Source organism: Aplysia californica, unplaced genomic scaffold (genome assembly GCF_000002075.1).
Source record: "Aplysia californica isolate F4 #8 unplaced genomic scaffold, AplCal3.0 scaffold00627, whole genome shotgun sequence".
Taxonomy (NCBI): Eukaryota; Metazoa; Mollusca; class Gastropoda; order Aplysiida; family Aplysiidae; genus Aplysia; species Aplysia californica.
The window spans coordinates 125,437-143,131 of NW_004797897.1; the positions used below are offsets into that span (position 1 = coordinate 125,437).

The following is a 17,695-nucleotide window of genomic DNA, read 5'->3' on the forward strand; positions in this document are numbered from 1 at the left end:
GACTTTTTTTCTTCTTCCTTTTTTTGCCTCTTCAAGGGGAAACCACTCTGTCGAGATTACATCTTGAGACACTGCTGTGTGTGTATGCAAGCAAGCGAAGCCAACACTACGGAAATGGATTATAATTTTGGATTGAAAGGAGAGAAATAAACTGACGGTAGATAGAATCTATATCTAAATGCTGTGGTTTTATTTCATTCTCTTCTGATTTTCTTAAAAGCATAATCTAGACTCTAGATCTAATCTCTATCTGTTGAACTTGTTTGAAGAATATAATGAATGATTTATTTTTCGCATCCCCCTCTTTTCTGCCCTCTGCACTCTGACTGCAGACTACCTGACTTGACTGACTGACTCAGTTTCTTCAATCAATGCTAGATTTTTCTAGATAGGCCGAGGTTTAATCTAGATCTATATCTAGATCGAACCCAACAACAAAATTAAATCCCTGGATCCTTTAATCAGGGATATTTTGGTCTCAAGGGCTGGAGTTGAAGCATCTGTGTGTGTTGACTGGCTTGACTGAGGACAGGGAAATTTAAGTAAAAAGGCTTAATTTAAAAGGCAATCGAAAGAGGATACCAAGCAACTGTAGGCTTACTGAGTTTTGAACTAAACTCGCACAAAAAAAGTTAAGGAACAAAAATTTAAAGCAAGATAACTGAAAAACTATTTAACCGAATTTATTCATTTTTTCAAAAAAGATGCTTTCGACTCTCTTGTTTACGAGTGTATAATTTCAGATTTCAACAACAAAGAGAAATGCATGTAAAATTAGATCTAGTATAAAAAAATTACACTGGTCGTATTTCAAGAGTCTGAGCAGCCGTAGTTCTTCGTAAACATTCTCAGTAGTGGTTGTAGCCACCCCGATTGGTCAAACACTCAGTACAGCGTCAACGCATGGACAGGACATGATGCATTCGGAGATCTTGTTGCGGTAGGTTCTGCCACTCCTGGACGAGGTAGCCCAATAGATGTTGAACGTTTTGTGCAGGAGGGTGGTTGTCCCAAATCCGCCGGTCAATGTGATCCCAGATGTTCTCGATTGGACTACAAGCTGTCCAGTCCATGCGGGTGACACCTCGCTGCTGCAGGAAGTCCCTCACGATGCATGCGCGATGTGGTGTGGCGTTGTCGTCCTGCAGAACAGCCTGGGGTCCAATCTGCTGCAGGAGAGGAACAGCAAGGGGACGCAGCATTTCGTCCCTGTACCTTGCAGCGGTCAAATTGCCCTGTATATATGGTACAGGGGGGTCCTGTGGTGAGCTGAGAAGCCTCCCCACACCAGAACGGACCCTCCACCGTAGGGCGCCACCTGCTGGATGCAGTCAAGGTGGAACCGCTCTCTTCGGCGCCTCCAGACGTTGGCTCGCCTGTCTGGGTGCAGCAAGTTGAATCTGGATTCGTCCCGAGACGACAACCTGGTCCCACTGACGTCGTGTCCACTGTAAATGTCGAGCAGACCACGCCAAGCGAGCTGCTCTGTGGGCCGGCGTGTGCCTTGGGCGTCTTGCAGGGACACGAGAAGCGAACCTGGCTCTACGGAGACGGTTCCTCACCGTCTCCTCGCTCAAGTGGACATTGGCTGTCCCCCGTAGTTGGCCCCTGATGCGGTTTGCAGTGGTGGTTCGTGATGTCACGGCCTGTCTGACGATGAACCGGTCGATCCTGTCGTTGGTCCAACGGGGCCGCCCTTGTCGAGGCCTGTCCTGGACCCTTCCGGTCACTCGCCATCGTTCTTGCAGCCTCCATATGACTGACGGGGACACCCCAAGTCGACGTGCAATGACTCGGAACGTGGTTCCATCTTGGAGCCAGGCAAGGGCGCGTCGTTGAACCATCGTGTTGTAATGAAACATGGCTGCAAAACGCTGGGTTATAAAGGGTTACAAGTGAGTGATATTTACAACCAAGACATCTGTTTAGCACGTGCCAAGCTCAGTTTTAGCCACCAGCCCCAATGCCAATGTTGCCGAGGCAGAGAAATTTAGCCCATTTTTCATGCTTTTCAGCTGTGTTTGGGCATGCCCTGCTTTGTCGTTGTGAAGCTCGTGCGGGTAAATTTGCTGTACAGGCAAACTGTGTCAAGTCGTCAGTGCGTGTGTCAAGTTTGGTTGACTGAGCTTTACGGATAGCGAGATATTGAAGTTCAAATTTTACAGGTGAAAAAGTTGTTCCTTAACTTTTTTGTGCGAGTATGTTAGATGTAGATCTAGATCTCTAGATCTAACTGTGACTCAGTGTTAATTTAATTTTTTAAAATAAGACAGTTTTTTAATGGTTTAAAAAAATTATTATATCTCCTCTACTAATCTAAGACTAGTAGTATCTATAGGTCTTTCACTTGGGGGTGATTTTGTTGTTTCGTTCTTTAACTTTAAAGTCCAAAGCTGAACGCCAGAGGCTCTGAATTGCTGGGTAATCGTTGAGGAGTGAACTAAGCGTAAGACTGGAAGGAAACACTAAAGTAAAGCCAGAAAATAAAAATTCTGAAAGCGAAGAATGGCGCTTTATCGGCAGTTCCCGGTTTAGGCCCCTGTCAAGAGTCAAGAGTGTTGGGGGGGGGGGGGGGTTCAGGGGGCCCAGACCTAATCAAAATATATGGGGGGGGGGATGGTGTTCAGGGGTGGAGGGGGGGTTCTGGGGGGCATGCCCCTTGAATTTTACAATAATTTGCTGTTTTATTGCATCCCTGTTTTTTGTGTTGCCTATTTGGTCATCAAGACTTCTGGATTTCTTCTCTGGATGTAAACAAATGGATTGTGGACTTTAACGAACGGAACTACAAGATCACCTTCACTTGAACTAGATCTGTTGAATAGACTACTAGATATCTATTGGATAACTTTTAAAAACTTTATTTAGAGCATTTAATTGATGGTAGAAACTTGTAACTCTTCATTGATTCTGGTTATTAGTCTAGAATCTAGATGGCATTCTTAACAAAAAATTAATTAATTAATTAATCGCCGGCTCTATATTTCTCCGAGCGCTCTGGAAAATAAACTTTCAGAACTCTGTTTCTCCAAATGGTTTCCGTTCTCGAGATTTGTTAATACGGAGTGATTATTCTCACCTGGGGTGAGGATAAACTGGATATATTATTTATTCTCACCCGGGGTGAATTGATACTATTCTCCCCTCGGGTGAGAATAATGACAGCCTACTATTCTCACCCGCTTTTTTCGTTTCGGGCATCATAGGACCCCTGTCACTGAGCGCTCCAGGCGACAAAAGTCGCCACCCTCTCTCACTAGAATCGCCAACGGGCGGGCTAGCACGGGAGGCGACTATTGTTGATTTGGGGGAAAACCTTATCTTTTGAGCAAATAGCGTCACCTTTTGTTGCTACAGTATTTATTGGTTCTGTAGGCCTGGAAAATGTTACTCTTGAATGGTTTATTGAACTGTGGGTTCTGTTTAGGGATAACAATTAGACACGTTTTTTTGTGTTGTAAACAAATGCCAATTCTAACCTTACAATGACAAAGTATTACTAACATTATTTCATTAAACTGCTTTCTTAAGGCTATTATTTTTAAAAACATACTTCTCTGGCAAGTGAATTTCTTTCTGAATTTAGAATACACTTTTGCCTTGGATTTTGGTGAAGATATGCGTCCATACTCTCAAGATTTAAGAAAATGAAACTATAACAATCCCCGTGGGAGCCTAGAAAAATAGGCCAGCGCTATGGGGCAGGTCACAAACCTCTTACAATTCAGTGAATTCACAAATTATTTTGTATCATCTGTTCTCAACACCCAGGTAGGCCTAAGAATAAAAAATAAAAAATCCATTGCATTCTCAGACTGGGTGAGAATAATTAATACAAATTTGAGAGGTGAGAATAACAATAGTATTAATTCTCACCGCGGATGAGAATAAAATGCATATATAATAAATTATTCTCACCCCGGGTGAGAATAAAATTATATTTTTAATTTCTCCGCGAGTGAGAATAACGACAGCCTTGTTGATAATAGGCCCTAATTGCGAATGGAGTGGCCCATGTTTGTGTGTGAGTGTGGAGTGTGAGTGAGTTTGCGTGTGTGTGTTTGTGTGAGTGAGTGTGTGTGTGTATGTGTGTGCGTGTGTGTAAGGTCGATCAGTCTTATTTTCTCGCTGTACCTGTTGAAGGCATTTTCAAATGAAGTATAGGTCCGGGAACGTTACCCCAAACCACAACTGAAGTATCTGAATCAGACATTTAAAAATCTCTAGCTCTAGAAATTGAATTGGATGCAAAAAAAAATGCTTCTTCCCAGTCCTCGCAAAATGGCAGAATGAAAGATGATCGCCTAAATCTCGCAAATAACCAAACATACTCCAGAAGAGAAATCGTTCAGAGAAATAGAGTTCAAGTTTATTTTCCCGCTTGTTTAAAAAAATTTTCACTTCGTTCATTAATTTTCAGGCGCTAGGTCCTTTTCCTTTGATATTCTTATTATTTTAATTGATGAACATGGAAAAAATAATTTTAACCCTATCCGTATATCGTGTTTTACTGTCGTATCCATATGACGTGGGATACTTTGTGCCACCACTTCCAAAGAAGAAATTTACTCATTAAGTACAAATTGCGATCCGTACGCTAACAATTCTGTCAAAATATTTTTTGAGAAATACTGAAAGTTTCAGAGAAATATCTTCATACTAGATCTTGAAGTATTCTAAAATGTGAAGAACATAACCCCGGGGGTACAAAATGACCCCAGGGCGTCAGATGGTTAAAATATGTCATGTAAGATCTATCTGGCAAAGTGTAAATTGTTTTTCATTAAAATGAATCATGTCTGTGAAACTGCTATGTAAGCATAAGAAGAGGTGTGTGCGTATAAATATCATATTTACTTTGAAAGTGTTTCTTGACTTGTTATTATATGATTGGCTCATGGGTTGACAGTAGTTGACACTCACTGAACTCTATTCCTCCCCCCACCCCCCACCCCACTCAGCAAAGTCAGTCACCAGTCTTAATTAATTGTTTCTGTTCCTGCCTAGTGTTTCCCCTCTTGGTAGATATACTTTCAGTGATATATTTATGTTACCCCAAGACCACTCAATGCATTAAATATATTTGCCTTTAAAAAAATTTCAGGTCATCGTTTCGTGAAGATATAAAGAACTGTTTGTGATATTATGGAAGATGACATCGTCATGGGCTAAGCTAGTGTCCCATACTTCAAATCCAAGATGCCTGTTGCCAGTTTTGTTTGCCCTCGTCTTCCTCTACATTCTAATTTACCTGCTGTGGGCTACACCAGTCAGCCATGCGACCCGCAGACTGCACACAAAATCAGTTGTGTCCCACACGTTCAAAGGTTCGGATCTTTCCCCCCGCACAGAATGGAGTATGTCAGGGGTGAGTTGCTCGTTGCTTTATTCACTGCTTGGGTGCAATTTATATTTTATGTAAAGTAAAGTACTTTAGAATTAAAAACTCCATCTTATTTCCAACTTAATTCACTCCCTCCACCCCTATTTTTAAGTTCTGAGTTTAATTTGGCTTCTCTTTCAATACCATTTAGGTTGTTTAAAAATCTGTTAATCTCAATCACTGACAGGTCAGGCTGGGCTGATTTGGCTAAAAAATCTCTCCTGAACAATTAACTTTAAACAGATAAGTTTAGAGGCGCTCTTCATTAAAGGCCCTAAATCATTTTCCCTGCTCTAATGTTAAGTGCACACTAAATACAAAATATTTTTGGCAACAGTCAATTGATTGGTGCAGATTTGATGGTTGTTGTAAATATTGCACTCTGACTAGTTGGTGAAGTTTGCTGTTTGCTTATTACACTAAAATGTTTTTGCTCTAATGTTAAGTGCACACTAAATACAAAATATTTTTGGCAACAGTCAATTGATTGGTGCAGATTTGATGGTTGTTGTAAATATTGCACTCTGACTAGTTGGTGAAGTTTGCTGTTTGCTTATTACACTAAAATGTTTTGATGAGAATTTTATGATTTAAAAAAGGATGTTTGTACATAAAATAATAAGATTCAGTTTTTGACTTCTTTGAATTTGAAGAGGGCTTGGTAAGAGAAAATTTTTAATAATGGAGAGGACAATGGACAGCCAATGATTAGACGAGAGAAGTGCAGGATGATTGAAGAAGCTATCACACTAGGTCTGCCATTTTTCTGAAAAGTTCCAGCATTTTGAAAACTAATCAATTTTCATGTTGTGAACTTTTTGTTTGGTGTATATAGGCAGTTTTTTTAGAAGAGTACTTTTTAGCTTTTTAGAAAATTATTCTTTTCATCATTTGTCTTTTCTTCCGAAGTAGGGAAGTCCCTGGAATCTCTATCAGCTCTAAGTGACAACTATTATGAAATAAAATAAAGTATTTTAAAAACTTTAAAATTTGTTCTCATGTTTGTACATGACCTTTTCTTTTTTCAGGTTGATAAGATAATGCCTGATGGGGAAGGGGTATGGATCGATGGTAGGCATATTGAAGTCATGTCGGCCATCTTTAATGTTCACTCGGCTGAGGACCGGCCCAAAGTGATGCTGCCATCCTTCTTAAAGCACTCCGTACCGAGAGACTTTGTCTGCTGCATCCGTGAATATCCAGGAGCTAGTAAGGACCATCAGGTAAAGTTTCCTCCAAAGGCTGAGGGAGGGGGAGGGGGGGGGGGATTATGTCATTAATACTGTATCCCAGGTGAATGTTTGACTGCTTTAACTCACTGGAGACAGGGCATTTTTTGGGTCTACATGCGCTGAAGACTGGCATTTTTAGGGGTACTTCAATGTTTCAAACAACACCATTCCCAAAGACATACAACCACCATTTTTACACCTAACAGATCAAAACATGCTCAATATGACACAAAAAACAGAATGGCAATATCTTTTTAGTTTTTTAAAAATGATTTTTTGAAAATGTGCTAATATTTGTTGCTCGCCAAAATTTTTTGACGTAATGTCTTGTGTAAAAAAGACCCAACAAAACCCCCAAAAATTAACCTTGTGTTTGTCTTTTATTCTGTTTTGTGTTTCAAAATGAATAACAAGTCCAAACTCATGAAACGGCAGGTAATCGATATGGTAATCCTTATGTATTAGCTGTCAAATCCACTTCAGTGTGAAAAAACAGGGCTCCAGACAAAGCGGAATTTTGCATTTGAAAGCCTAGTCTAGATCTAGAACATTCTCTATCAGAGTCAGTGCTTTGATGCTCATTTACTTTGAAATCAGGGTCCCCATGGTCTGAAATATCATAATCAGAATTTTCTGAACTGTCAAAGTCGTCAAACACTGGAAAAATGTTTGCTTGTCGTGCTGCTAAATGGGTGGTTGGGGGGTGCTCTGGTGTGGTTTGCTCCTTCTTTCCTATCAAACTACTCTCGTCCGGATCTCTCCTCCTTCTTTTTTGTGTTTGATACTCTCTTGTAACACCTCATCTTGGGCACTTATATGACCTTTTTGTTTTGCAAATGCCCTTACTAAAACTAAACGTGCTGCCATCGTACTGACAAGTGACTCAAAAAAATTCCCAGCCAATTCTGATGAAACTTCGGACAAAACAAAACAAAGGTCGGTTGCACAGTAAGAGACGGTTCACGCAGCGTTTGCGCGCATACTGTACAGAGGAAAAAATGCGAAACTTGTTCTCGCAGGGATTGCGTGAACCGCCTCTCGGGAAAATACTGGTGCTCCAGTGAGTTAATTGCGGTGAAATGAGATGCATGAGCATTAATGCACAAAACTGCCTAAATCAAGCTCATTTATATTTGATGGGAAGTAAAGACAAAAAAGGAGTTACATTTGACAACAAATTCTATGCACCACCAAGTCCAAAATCTACATAAGAAAGACTGCATATTTAGAGATCTGAAAAATTGCACAAATGGTTCCTTTTTTAAGCAAGACATCTTTTAAGACACTGATGACCGATGTCATCTTTTGTATTATCTCACATTGATTACCGCGACTCACTCCTTAGAAACATTCCAAATAGACCTAATGAATGAACTGCAGAGACTCTGGAACCAAGATGCGGGAGTTGTTCTCAAAGGCCATGAAGAGAATATTCAACATTATTGCTTTCACAGCTAATGTGCTATAAGTGTTTAAACGATTTGGCACCACAATATCTTTCTAATGTACTACAGGAGTATTATATTCCATCTCTAAAGTTATGGTCCGTTAATTAAAAAAACTCTCAAGGCTGTGCCTTGTGAAACTAAACCAATTGGAGATAGGGCTTTTTCACTGCTTCTTCCTCTGTGTGGAGATCAGCAACTCTTTTTTTTTTGCCTGTTGTAAAAATTTTAAGAAACCAGTTACATGGTTAGAACATAACACCATAGATACCCATACTTTTTTGAGGGGGTGTATAGAGCCGTAAAAATCAAACGTTTGTAAATGTCCTGACATAGACTGATAATTTTTGTTGGTTTGCATTTCCAGACGCGGGCTGTTCTGGAGCACATCGACTTAAGGTTCATCGCGGACTATCAGAGTTCCACATTCTCCTGTCTACTGCCTGGGGACAGTGGCAAAATTTTTGACAGCTCCCAGCCTCCCAAATATGAACTGATCACCTTTGCCCCTGAATCATGTGGAGCTAATGAGACGAATCCTATGCGGATTGTTTACCCTGTGCGACGGAAATTTGAGTTTGCTGTTTGTACGAAGGTTTGTAAAAGTATACATTTTTTTTGCGATGGAGGGATAAATATTTTGTCTAGAAGTTAACATATGTATATAAAAAAATCTGTGCTAAATATTAACTTTGGAGTGGAGTGTAAGGGGCGTGTACATCGAATAAAAGTGTATGTTATTTATGACTCCCTTGTGTATGTCTACCTTGCAGTTTGTGTATAGAAAGACAGGAAATGGGTTAGGCTTCTCATACAAGACACAGGATCAGTCGATAGGTTGGGATTGTCTCAGGCTGAATTTAAACCTCTGACATTTCAAAACATGAATGTTTTATATTTTTTGGACCATTTTGATTTCTGTATGATTAGTGAAGTAACTTCATTGGCATGAGGGCATTTGGACTGGTTGGTTGGTCCTGTGGTGTGGTCTTTTTGTGGGAAGGGAATGTACTTATATCTCTGTGGTATGAGGTTTAATCCTTTTGCTGTGTGTTTAAACATGAGTTTTATTCCCACATATAAGATTTTTTTTATTGGGTGTCTCTTTATTTTTGGCTTGGATTTGGAACTGATCACCTTTTAAATGTACTTTACTGTTATGACGTGATGGAATCAGGCACTCAATAGTTTTTTTTGGGCATTTTTGCAATTTATATTATCAAAAAGCTTATTCATTTGTCTTGGTTTTGATGAAAAGTGCTTGTTTCTTTTAAATAGAAATTGAGGTATTTGTGATTGAAGGAGGTGTGGGTCACCTCTTGTCAAAGGTAAAGTAAGTGAGAAAATGGCAGCCAAAGTCTGGTGACGTCTAAAGCCGGAGAATCCTAGGAAACTGCAAATGTTTTGTGCCTTTGATCAACATTTCGTTGTTCTGTAAAACCCATACAGAAATGTATTTTGAAATGGACATAAAAGGTGTTGACAAAAAAAGAAGCAAAAAAATGTCTAACATGCTGAAAAGTGCCTGTTTCTTTGATTTGGGTGTTAACCCCCCCCCCCTCCCCAGAACTTGATAGAAGTTGTCTAACAGGTGGAAAATGTCTGCTTCTTTGATTTAATTATTTTGAGTGCTTGATTTCACCATGATTCCTCACAAATGATGCATTGCTCTTCTTTCGGGGAGGGTGGGGGGCACAGAGCAGTTAGCAATCATTTTACAATCTTAATAGTAATATATTGGTATTGTGTGATAATTTCAGGTAGCATATGCTCGACTGGAGCCGGTTCATCTGGTGGAGTGGTTTGAGTACATGCAGGAGGTGGGGATGAGTAAAGTGGTCACGTTCCACAACAGTCTTCAGCATGACACGCGGCGGGTCTTTGACCACTACGTGTCCACCGGGCTGCTGGAGCTCATAGAATACTACCCCCGCAGCAAGAGTGGTGAGGGGTTCTGTCGTTGGTTGGCAAATTAACGAGGGTTCAAATATTCCCTAGGTCTGATGAAATTTGTTGTTTCTGTTTGTTCCGTTGAGTTTCTCTTTGTTTTGCACTTGTTTTAATTTTGCTCCTAATTTATCGAATATTATACTCCCCATAACCCAAAGAAATTTTTCCCAAAAATGAGGTTCGAAAGTATACTTCTGTACACATATAGCATACTGCCAGGATCAAGTCTAAAAAAGGAAAAGTAATTTGGAATAGGACTTTCTATTGAAGAATTACCTCACAGATTAAATGTGAAGCGTGCTGACAAAATAAGTTACTTCTCGCGATCCACAAATGGAGAATTGGCTAAAAATCGATGCTAGGGTCAAATTTGTAGATTTTTTATTGATGGCGTATTGTTTAACCCTATCTGTACTCCCTGGGGTCTTTTTGTACCCCCAGGGTTGTATTCTTCACATTTTAGAATACTTCTAATACAAAGATCTCTTTGAAACTTTCAGTATTTCTCGAAAAATCATTTTGACAGGTTGCTATGCAAAGCGCACGGATCGGATTAACGAGTAAATTTCCTCTTTGGAAAGTGGTGGCACAGAGTTCCCCACGTTGTATGGATACGATAGTAAAACACGACGTAGGGATAGGGTTATGTATGATAATATGTCTTTTATTATTTTATACTTATAATTTGTGCAGACTTCACCTATAAGTAGGATGTATCTATTACCATAGGGCTCAAATCGAGAAGTGACTCATTTTGTCAACATGCTTCGCAAATCTTTCTCAGTGCAACAAACAAGTTTATATTATCACTGTATTTGATGTAGAACAAGTACATAACTGATTCAGAATGCAGCGCCACTCACTGCGGCTGACTGTCTCCTGTGTTTTGACGCTCAGAGCGACTCTTATATATTGCTGCTCCCTTTCTTCACACCACTGTCCTCTTTTTCTTTTTTCCTCACCCCACTAACATTTCAAACCTTTTTCCGGTGTTATTGAATAGCATATTTTGTTCTAAACGTCTATATGCCACACACAGGGATTTTGATCAAATTTAGATACTTCTTTATTAACATTTTTTGTGAGACCACTGATGACGTCACGAAACGATCACAAATTATTTGCGTCCAGAGTCAAAATTATCTGTGGGCTGAATCAGTTAATTCTTCGCATGTTGAGCTCCCTTCAGCTTATCAGAAATTTTACCCTTATTAATATTATACTCGTGGTCTACAAAAATGGGCAGATTGTAGAGTCTTAATATAACTCCCACCCTCTGCAGTTTATATGAGGTTGTGTTATAGGTGAGCATATACTGTACATTTCTTTTTAGGCCTCACATCATTAACATAGGAAATTTTGCTGTTATGCCAGTACTCCATTACTTTCAGCGCTGGGGAGGATACCATGATGTTGATTCTGGATTTAGCATTAACTTGTTACATTTTTCTGTCTCGCCAGTCGTATTCACAGAGGCCAATGGCCAGTCAAGGCAGGCCAGACACGACAAAACTCTGACCGTGACGGACTGCCAGTACCGACTGGGTGGCTACGACTTTGTCCTCACCATTGACTTTGATGAGCTGCCAGTCCCACAGCGACCGTATGGCACTATTAACTGGGTCCTACAGGTGCGTCATGTGTACTGTGTCGTTTGTTGTTGTACAGTTGGTTTTTATGAGTTTTCACAATGGCGGACGAGATAGCCACTATGAAAAGACATTGAAGAAGCAGATGGCCCAAGAGTGCTTACCAAGTCCCGAGTCTTTAAATATTCTTCAATACTGCTTGTGGATATCCGATGGATGTAATTTCATGGTTCATTGCTTGCAGAACACAAGTCGTCATCTTTAAGCTCATAGATAGGGAAAACTGTTCACTGTGAGTGTACTCTGATCTTGGATACCTTACTCATTTGAAGACATGCTGTTTTGAAGTAGTCATACAGATTTTTAAATTCTGTCTTCTATATATGAAACTAATGGACTCGGGCAATAATGTGTATACTTTGAAATATGTAATTTCATGTTTATGATTTATGTATGATGGTTCAAAATGAGCCACAACATTGCCTTTGGTCTGCTGCCTGATCAGACATGTGTATCTTCAATTTCCTCAAAGAGTTAAAGAGAAAGTCTTTGAAAATGTCAATGAAAACAAGGATTCTGAAATTTTTTTGGGGGTGATAAGTTGACATAAGTTAAAAACCTCTCTTTGACCAGTCCATAACTGTGATCTGTGCTCCATTTCTATGTTGTTTATTCAAAATGCTTAGAATTTTTATGAATTTGACTAGGAACATTAAAAAAACCCACTTTCATCTGCTAATTATTTTTAGTTGCGTGGTCAAGGCTCAGCCTTAAACTTAAAGGCAAGGTTAAAGTAACTCACTCCTTCAATGATCCAATTTTGGGTATGTGGGGGGGGGGGGGGGGGGGGGGAGCGCATAAAGCATTGAAAATCTTTTTTAACAGTGGCAATCTGTAACTTAACCCTTCCAGCCCCATGCGCATATATTTTCAGCAGCACTTGTACCTCCCTCCGTCCCAAGAGCGTATATTTTCAGCTTTGGGGATATCGCATTTGCGCATTTTAAGAAAATAGCGTACCTAATTAAACTTTAGTTTTCATAATATTTGTTCACAATCATTTTTAGATGTTTTTATTTAAACCTCTTTACAAAGATACTACATCACTTTTTAGAATGCATGCCTCTTTTTCTGAAATACTGCTGCATTGGCTGGGACTGGGGTTAGGGAGTGCACAAAAATGGCTGGGGTTGGAAGGGTTAACTTGACTATGTTGTAAGGAAAAGTTCTTGTTCATTTCTCCAGGACTTCCTTCGCAACAACTCTGACGCCAGTGCATTCCGCATGACGCCCATCCTGCTCCCGCCCGATTGGCGGTCGGATGAGGTCGACTTGTACCACTGGACCTTGCACAAGGGCAGCTACATCGGCCAGTACTGTATCAAGTGGGCATATGTGCCGGCCCGTACCAAGCAGGCTGCCACGCATGAACATCTGCCAAAAGACCCGTATAAGCCGTGAGTGTGTGTTTGTTTGTGTGTTTGGGGGGTGTGTGTGTGTGTGTGTTTGTGTGAGTGTGTTTGTGCATGCGTGTGTGTGTGTATATGTGTGTATGTTTTTGTGTGTATGTGATTGTGTATGTGTATGTGTTTGTGTGTGTTTGTGTAAACGTGTGTGAAAGTGTGGGTGTTTATCATGCTGATTTGTTTTATCAAGGGTCTGGTCCAGGGAAGTGTGGGGTTCAAACAGTATTTGATTGGAGTTCAAAAGAATGTAGCTGTATCTAAAAGGGCCTTAAACTTTTACTCGAAAAATAAATTGGTGATGTTTTTATTTTGAAAATCCTTTTCTACTGTTCTCTTCATAATTTAGTGTTGGGCTGTCAATTGTTAACTCTGCCACTGGTTCTGAGGTCTTTCAGCTTTTCATTTCTTTCAAAGTCAAAGCTTCTTTCAAAGCTTCCTGCTTTTCCCTTTTAATTTGCTTTCTGCTATTGAAGCTTCCAACAATTTCTATTTCATTTTTTTCTGTCTTGCTTTTGAAGCTTCTTACTTCTTTTTTTTTCTTCTGTTTTTTAAGTTTCTTACGTTTTTTTTTCTTTTCTTGTTTTTTTTTACTTTTCTGCCTTCAAAGCATCATAGGTTTTCTTTTTGCCTTTGAAGGTTCCTACTTGTCTTTGTTTTCTTTCTGTGATCAAAGCTTTCTACCTTTTCTTTCTGCTGTTGAAACTTCCTACTTTATTATTTTTCTCTCTCTGAAGTACTGAGGTAAGAAGAGAAGGGATACCTTTGTGGTGTTAAGATAATTTATCGAGTCTCTCTCTCTCTCTCTCTCTCTCTCTCTCTCTCTCTCTCTCTCTCTCTCTCCCTCCCTCCCTCCCTGGAGTGAATCCGACTTAGCCTAGCTCAGCCCATAGGGATGGGCTGGGGCTGAAGCTGCATGTCCATCAAAAATGATCTAAATTATGTTAATGGGGGCATAAACAATCTAAACTGTGTTGATGGGGATGTAAAATCATTTACCACATGCCTTGTTTACCATACAACTTGTTGACTAAATCACCAGTTTTTTTTTTGTGTGTGTGTGGTTTTTTTTCCCCAGCTACTCGTTGCCTCAGGAAATGCTGCACTTCCTCCATTTCCGCGAGTGCAAGCGGTCGTGGCTTGACGTGCAGTGCGCCTCTCTCAAACCCTCCATCCTAAACGAGACGAGCCTCGCGCGCTTCAACGGCCGCGTCAGACACCGGCTGCAGCAGATCCCGCTGCAAGGTCTCGTCCGCGACTCCTCTTACGTCCAGATGGTCCAGTCGCCACCGCGAAAGGGAGATAAGAGAAAGTCAGCCTGAGTATATTTGTCTCATAAAGCAGTGGAATTCTCCTTCATTATTTTTATCATTGTTATGACTCAATGGACCTGGTCTTTTTTCTGTTGTTGCTTTGAGAGAGCTTTGGGTGCCTAGCTGAGTCACCATTATGTCTTGAGCAGAAGAGTTACTTTTCCTTTTCCTTTTTTCATCCTCTGTTTCTGTTAGGCATCGAGGGAAGATGCAGTTTTCTGCCATAGGCCTGAAATTTTGTAACACAGAAGAGTAAATTTCAAAAATTGAATTTCAAGTACACGAAACAAAACACTGGTATATTTTTGTGGACACGAGGCAGGTGACAGGCAATTTTATTATAGCAATGACTAGAAACGTAACAGAAATGATTTAATCTAGTGTGGGATGGCTGTATCCATGTAAGTCACTTCATCTTCATTGCTACTGTTCTTCTCGTTCTTCTTCTTATCGTTATCGTTATTTTCATTGCTCTCACTCTGATTTTTATTATTGTTTGTCTTTTTCTTCGTTCTCCTCTTCCTCCTCCTCTCCTTTTTTGTCATTTATACTGCTGTTTATGCTATTATTATTGCTTTCTGCTTTCATATTTACTAGTAATCAACTGCTTATTCCATTTATTAATGCTGTTGTGGCATTATTAGCTTGACTTTTATTGTCTTACAATAATATTATATTATCATCTTGCTCATCATCGTAATCATCCTTCACCTTGTCCTTGTCTTCATTTTTCATCTACCTCTACTTTTTCTTACTTTTTCTTGTCAATTATGATGATGATAATGATGGTGATGACAACTAATATTTCTATCATCATCTTCATCATCATCTTCATCATCAACATCATCATCATCATCATCATCATCATCATCATCATCATCATCATCATCGTCATCATCATCATCCTCCTGTTGTTATTATTGTTGTTGTTGTTATTCTAAATCTGTATTATGATGATTGTCAAACCAAATCCAATGAGAGATTTTTTAAGTGCTCTCTGTGCAAATGGGTTGTCCCCAGTAATATGACGGTGTTAAAAGGCGTAAAAAATGTATATTTTTCAAAGTGTTAAAGGCGTAAAAGATGTATATTTATCGAACAGAGAGATGGAAATCAAATGACAATGTAGGTTGTCGTTAAAAAAGAAAAAAGCAATATAAATATTGTGTTAATATCGTACTGGTGTTTCTTGATTACTGTATTGTATCAAGTTCTTTAGGAGTTGCACAACAATCAATTGTTTTAACAAGCATATCAAAGTGTGGTTTTCCACGTTTAGAGGTTAAAAAAGCTTGTTCTGTGAATGGGCATAACGCATTCAATATATGTATGTGTGCCTGGAGAAAGATCCCAGCTGTTGGAAATTTTGGATATTGAAATAGGGGCATATTCTTGTGGTAAGTAAAGTCGATGCTGAACCCGCTGATTTTTAAGTTTTCAAATATCTTGAATAGTTGTATTTTTAAAGATAACCACATTTTTTAACACAGGGTGTAAAAACAAAGTTTGTGAAAAAAACCCGGCTTTAACCATAGTATGTTGACCCAATTTCTAGCACATTTTTAACCTTTGGTGAAGCACAACATGTTTGGAAAATAAGTAATTAAAAAATATTTAGACTAAATATTATAAGATCCTTTCGATATGTTCTTAAGGAATGGTTAAACATGTGTTTCAGATGGAAATAGATTTTGTATCAGCTGCAACTTTTTCACCTTTTCACCCTGTTGCTCAAAAATAGTTCTGCTGACAATTTGGGCCTTTCTCCCGGCACACCCACATATGATGGGCAAAAGTTCTCTTTATGGTACGTTTGGTGTGTATGTATGTGTTTGTATTTGTGTGGGTTTGAGTGAGAGTGTGTGTTTGTGAGAGTGTTCGGTTAAATTGGTGTGTGTTTGTCTGGGTGATATTTTGTGTGTGTGTGTGTGTGTGTGTGTTTGTGCAGGCGTCTTTGCTTAAATAAGCATGTGTTTGATGGGATCAGGGAGGCCTATGGATATTGTCTGGTTCACTTTTCCTTTAGAGCTTTCTTCTCCCACCACCCCCATGTTACTTACAGTAGTTGGTGCTGTTTAAGACTCTCAATTCCCTACACTTCTCTACATCAATAGTGATTCATGATACAAATCTGACTCTCATCTGTGAATGATATATGTGTCAGGACGTGGTGGAATCAGGCGCTCATCAATTTTGGGGCATATGGAGTTATTGGTATCATCTTAAGCCTTACTTTTGATGAAAAAAATATCCCCTTATCTTGAATACAAGTCAAGATATTGGCGATTGAAGGAAGTGGGGGTCGCCTGGTTTCAGAGATAAAATTAGCAAGAAAATGGCCACCAAAGTTGAGTTATTTCCTTAGCTGGAGAGTCCATGGAAACTGAAAACTTACATCTTTTGTGCCTTTAATCAACGTTTTTCAGTATTATACAGACTGAAATGTCTTCTTTAATGGGCATGAAAGGTGTTGAGCCAAAAAACAAAAAACAAAAATTTGATTAGAATTCCCAAACCTGCGGAAAAATGCCAGTTTCTTGACTTTCAATTACTTCCATTATTTTGACGAGCACCTGATTTCACCACGCTGCCTCACGTATAGTCTTCTGATGTTTATTTTCTTCCCGTCTATGTGCTATGTACAGATGGAGCCCAGAGGAGACATTCATTTTTTGTTCTTCTCTGTGCCTCCTCAGTGGAGCTCAAGGAGAGTGGGTGGTTGGCGAGTGCTCTGGTGTGGTTTGCTCCTTCTTTCCTGTCAAACATCTATGGTCCTTATCTCCCCTTCTTCTTTTTTGTTTGTTACTCTCTTGTAACACCTTTAATCTTCTGGCGCTCATATGACCTTATGCAGTTGTGAGCGCCGTAAAACCTCTACTAAACCTAAAGTTCTAGGAGACATTGGTCTCGTTAACAGAGTGCTTTCATTACATAACTCGCTGCAAATCAAAATTGATTCTATTTTGGCCAGTAATCGATTGTTTCTTGAAGATGGATAAGAAAAGTGCTTTCGGCAAAAGAAGTGTAAAAGTGCCTTTACTTGTTTCACTCAAAAGTGAATAGGCCTTTTAAAATTTCATAATAGATTTATTGATGGGAAAGTTTAACTTCGTAACCTTATTTTGTTGCTAGGGATATTCTCCAAGGATTGTGAATGAGTGTTAGCTGATCTTATTAGATCATCTTTCAATGTGAAATAATTTTTGTACATCTGGCTACTGATAATTTTATTCTTGTTTAAAGTTCATTGCTTCTCAGACAGCCGTCGGGCTTATTAGAAAAATGGCTCTAGTCTATTATTTGTTTTGACCAGGACTATT

General features: G+C 39.4%; 1 protein-coding gene across 1 annotated transcript; it reads left to right on the plus strand.

Moving 5' to 3' along the window:
• Positions 1-66: 66 nt before the first annotated feature.
• On the plus strand, positions 67-15,488 carry LOC101852723. Its single transcript, XM_005107745.3, has 8 exons — positions 67-157; positions 5,105-5,368; positions 6,412-6,606; positions 8,428-8,655; positions 9,821-10,004; positions 11,472-11,641; positions 12,845-13,056; positions 14,141-15,488. Exons 2-8 carry the CDS (start codon positions 5,153-5,155, stop codon positions 14,382-14,384), a joined length of 1,449 nt encoding a protein of 482 aa, XP_005107802.1. The 5' UTR covers positions 67-157; positions 5,105-5,152; the 3' UTR covers positions 14,385-15,488.
• The last annotated feature ends 2,207 nt before the right edge of the window (positions 15,489-17,695 follow it).

Bases quoted from the DNA above. Each gene is read 5' to 3' on its own strand.
- LOC101852723 (XM_005107745.3), top strand. From the start codon at position 5,153: ATGACATCGTCATGGGCTAAGCTAGTGTCCCATACTTCAAATCCAAGA. The intron at 5,369-6,411 runs GTGAGTTGCTCG...TTCTTTTTTCAG, and splicing joins CAGAATGGAGTATGTCAGGG to GTTGATAAGATAATGCCTGA. The intron at 10,005-11,471 runs GTGAGGGGTTCT...CTGTCTCGCCAG, and splicing joins CTACCCCCGCAGCAAGAGTG to TCGTATTCACAGAGGCCAAT.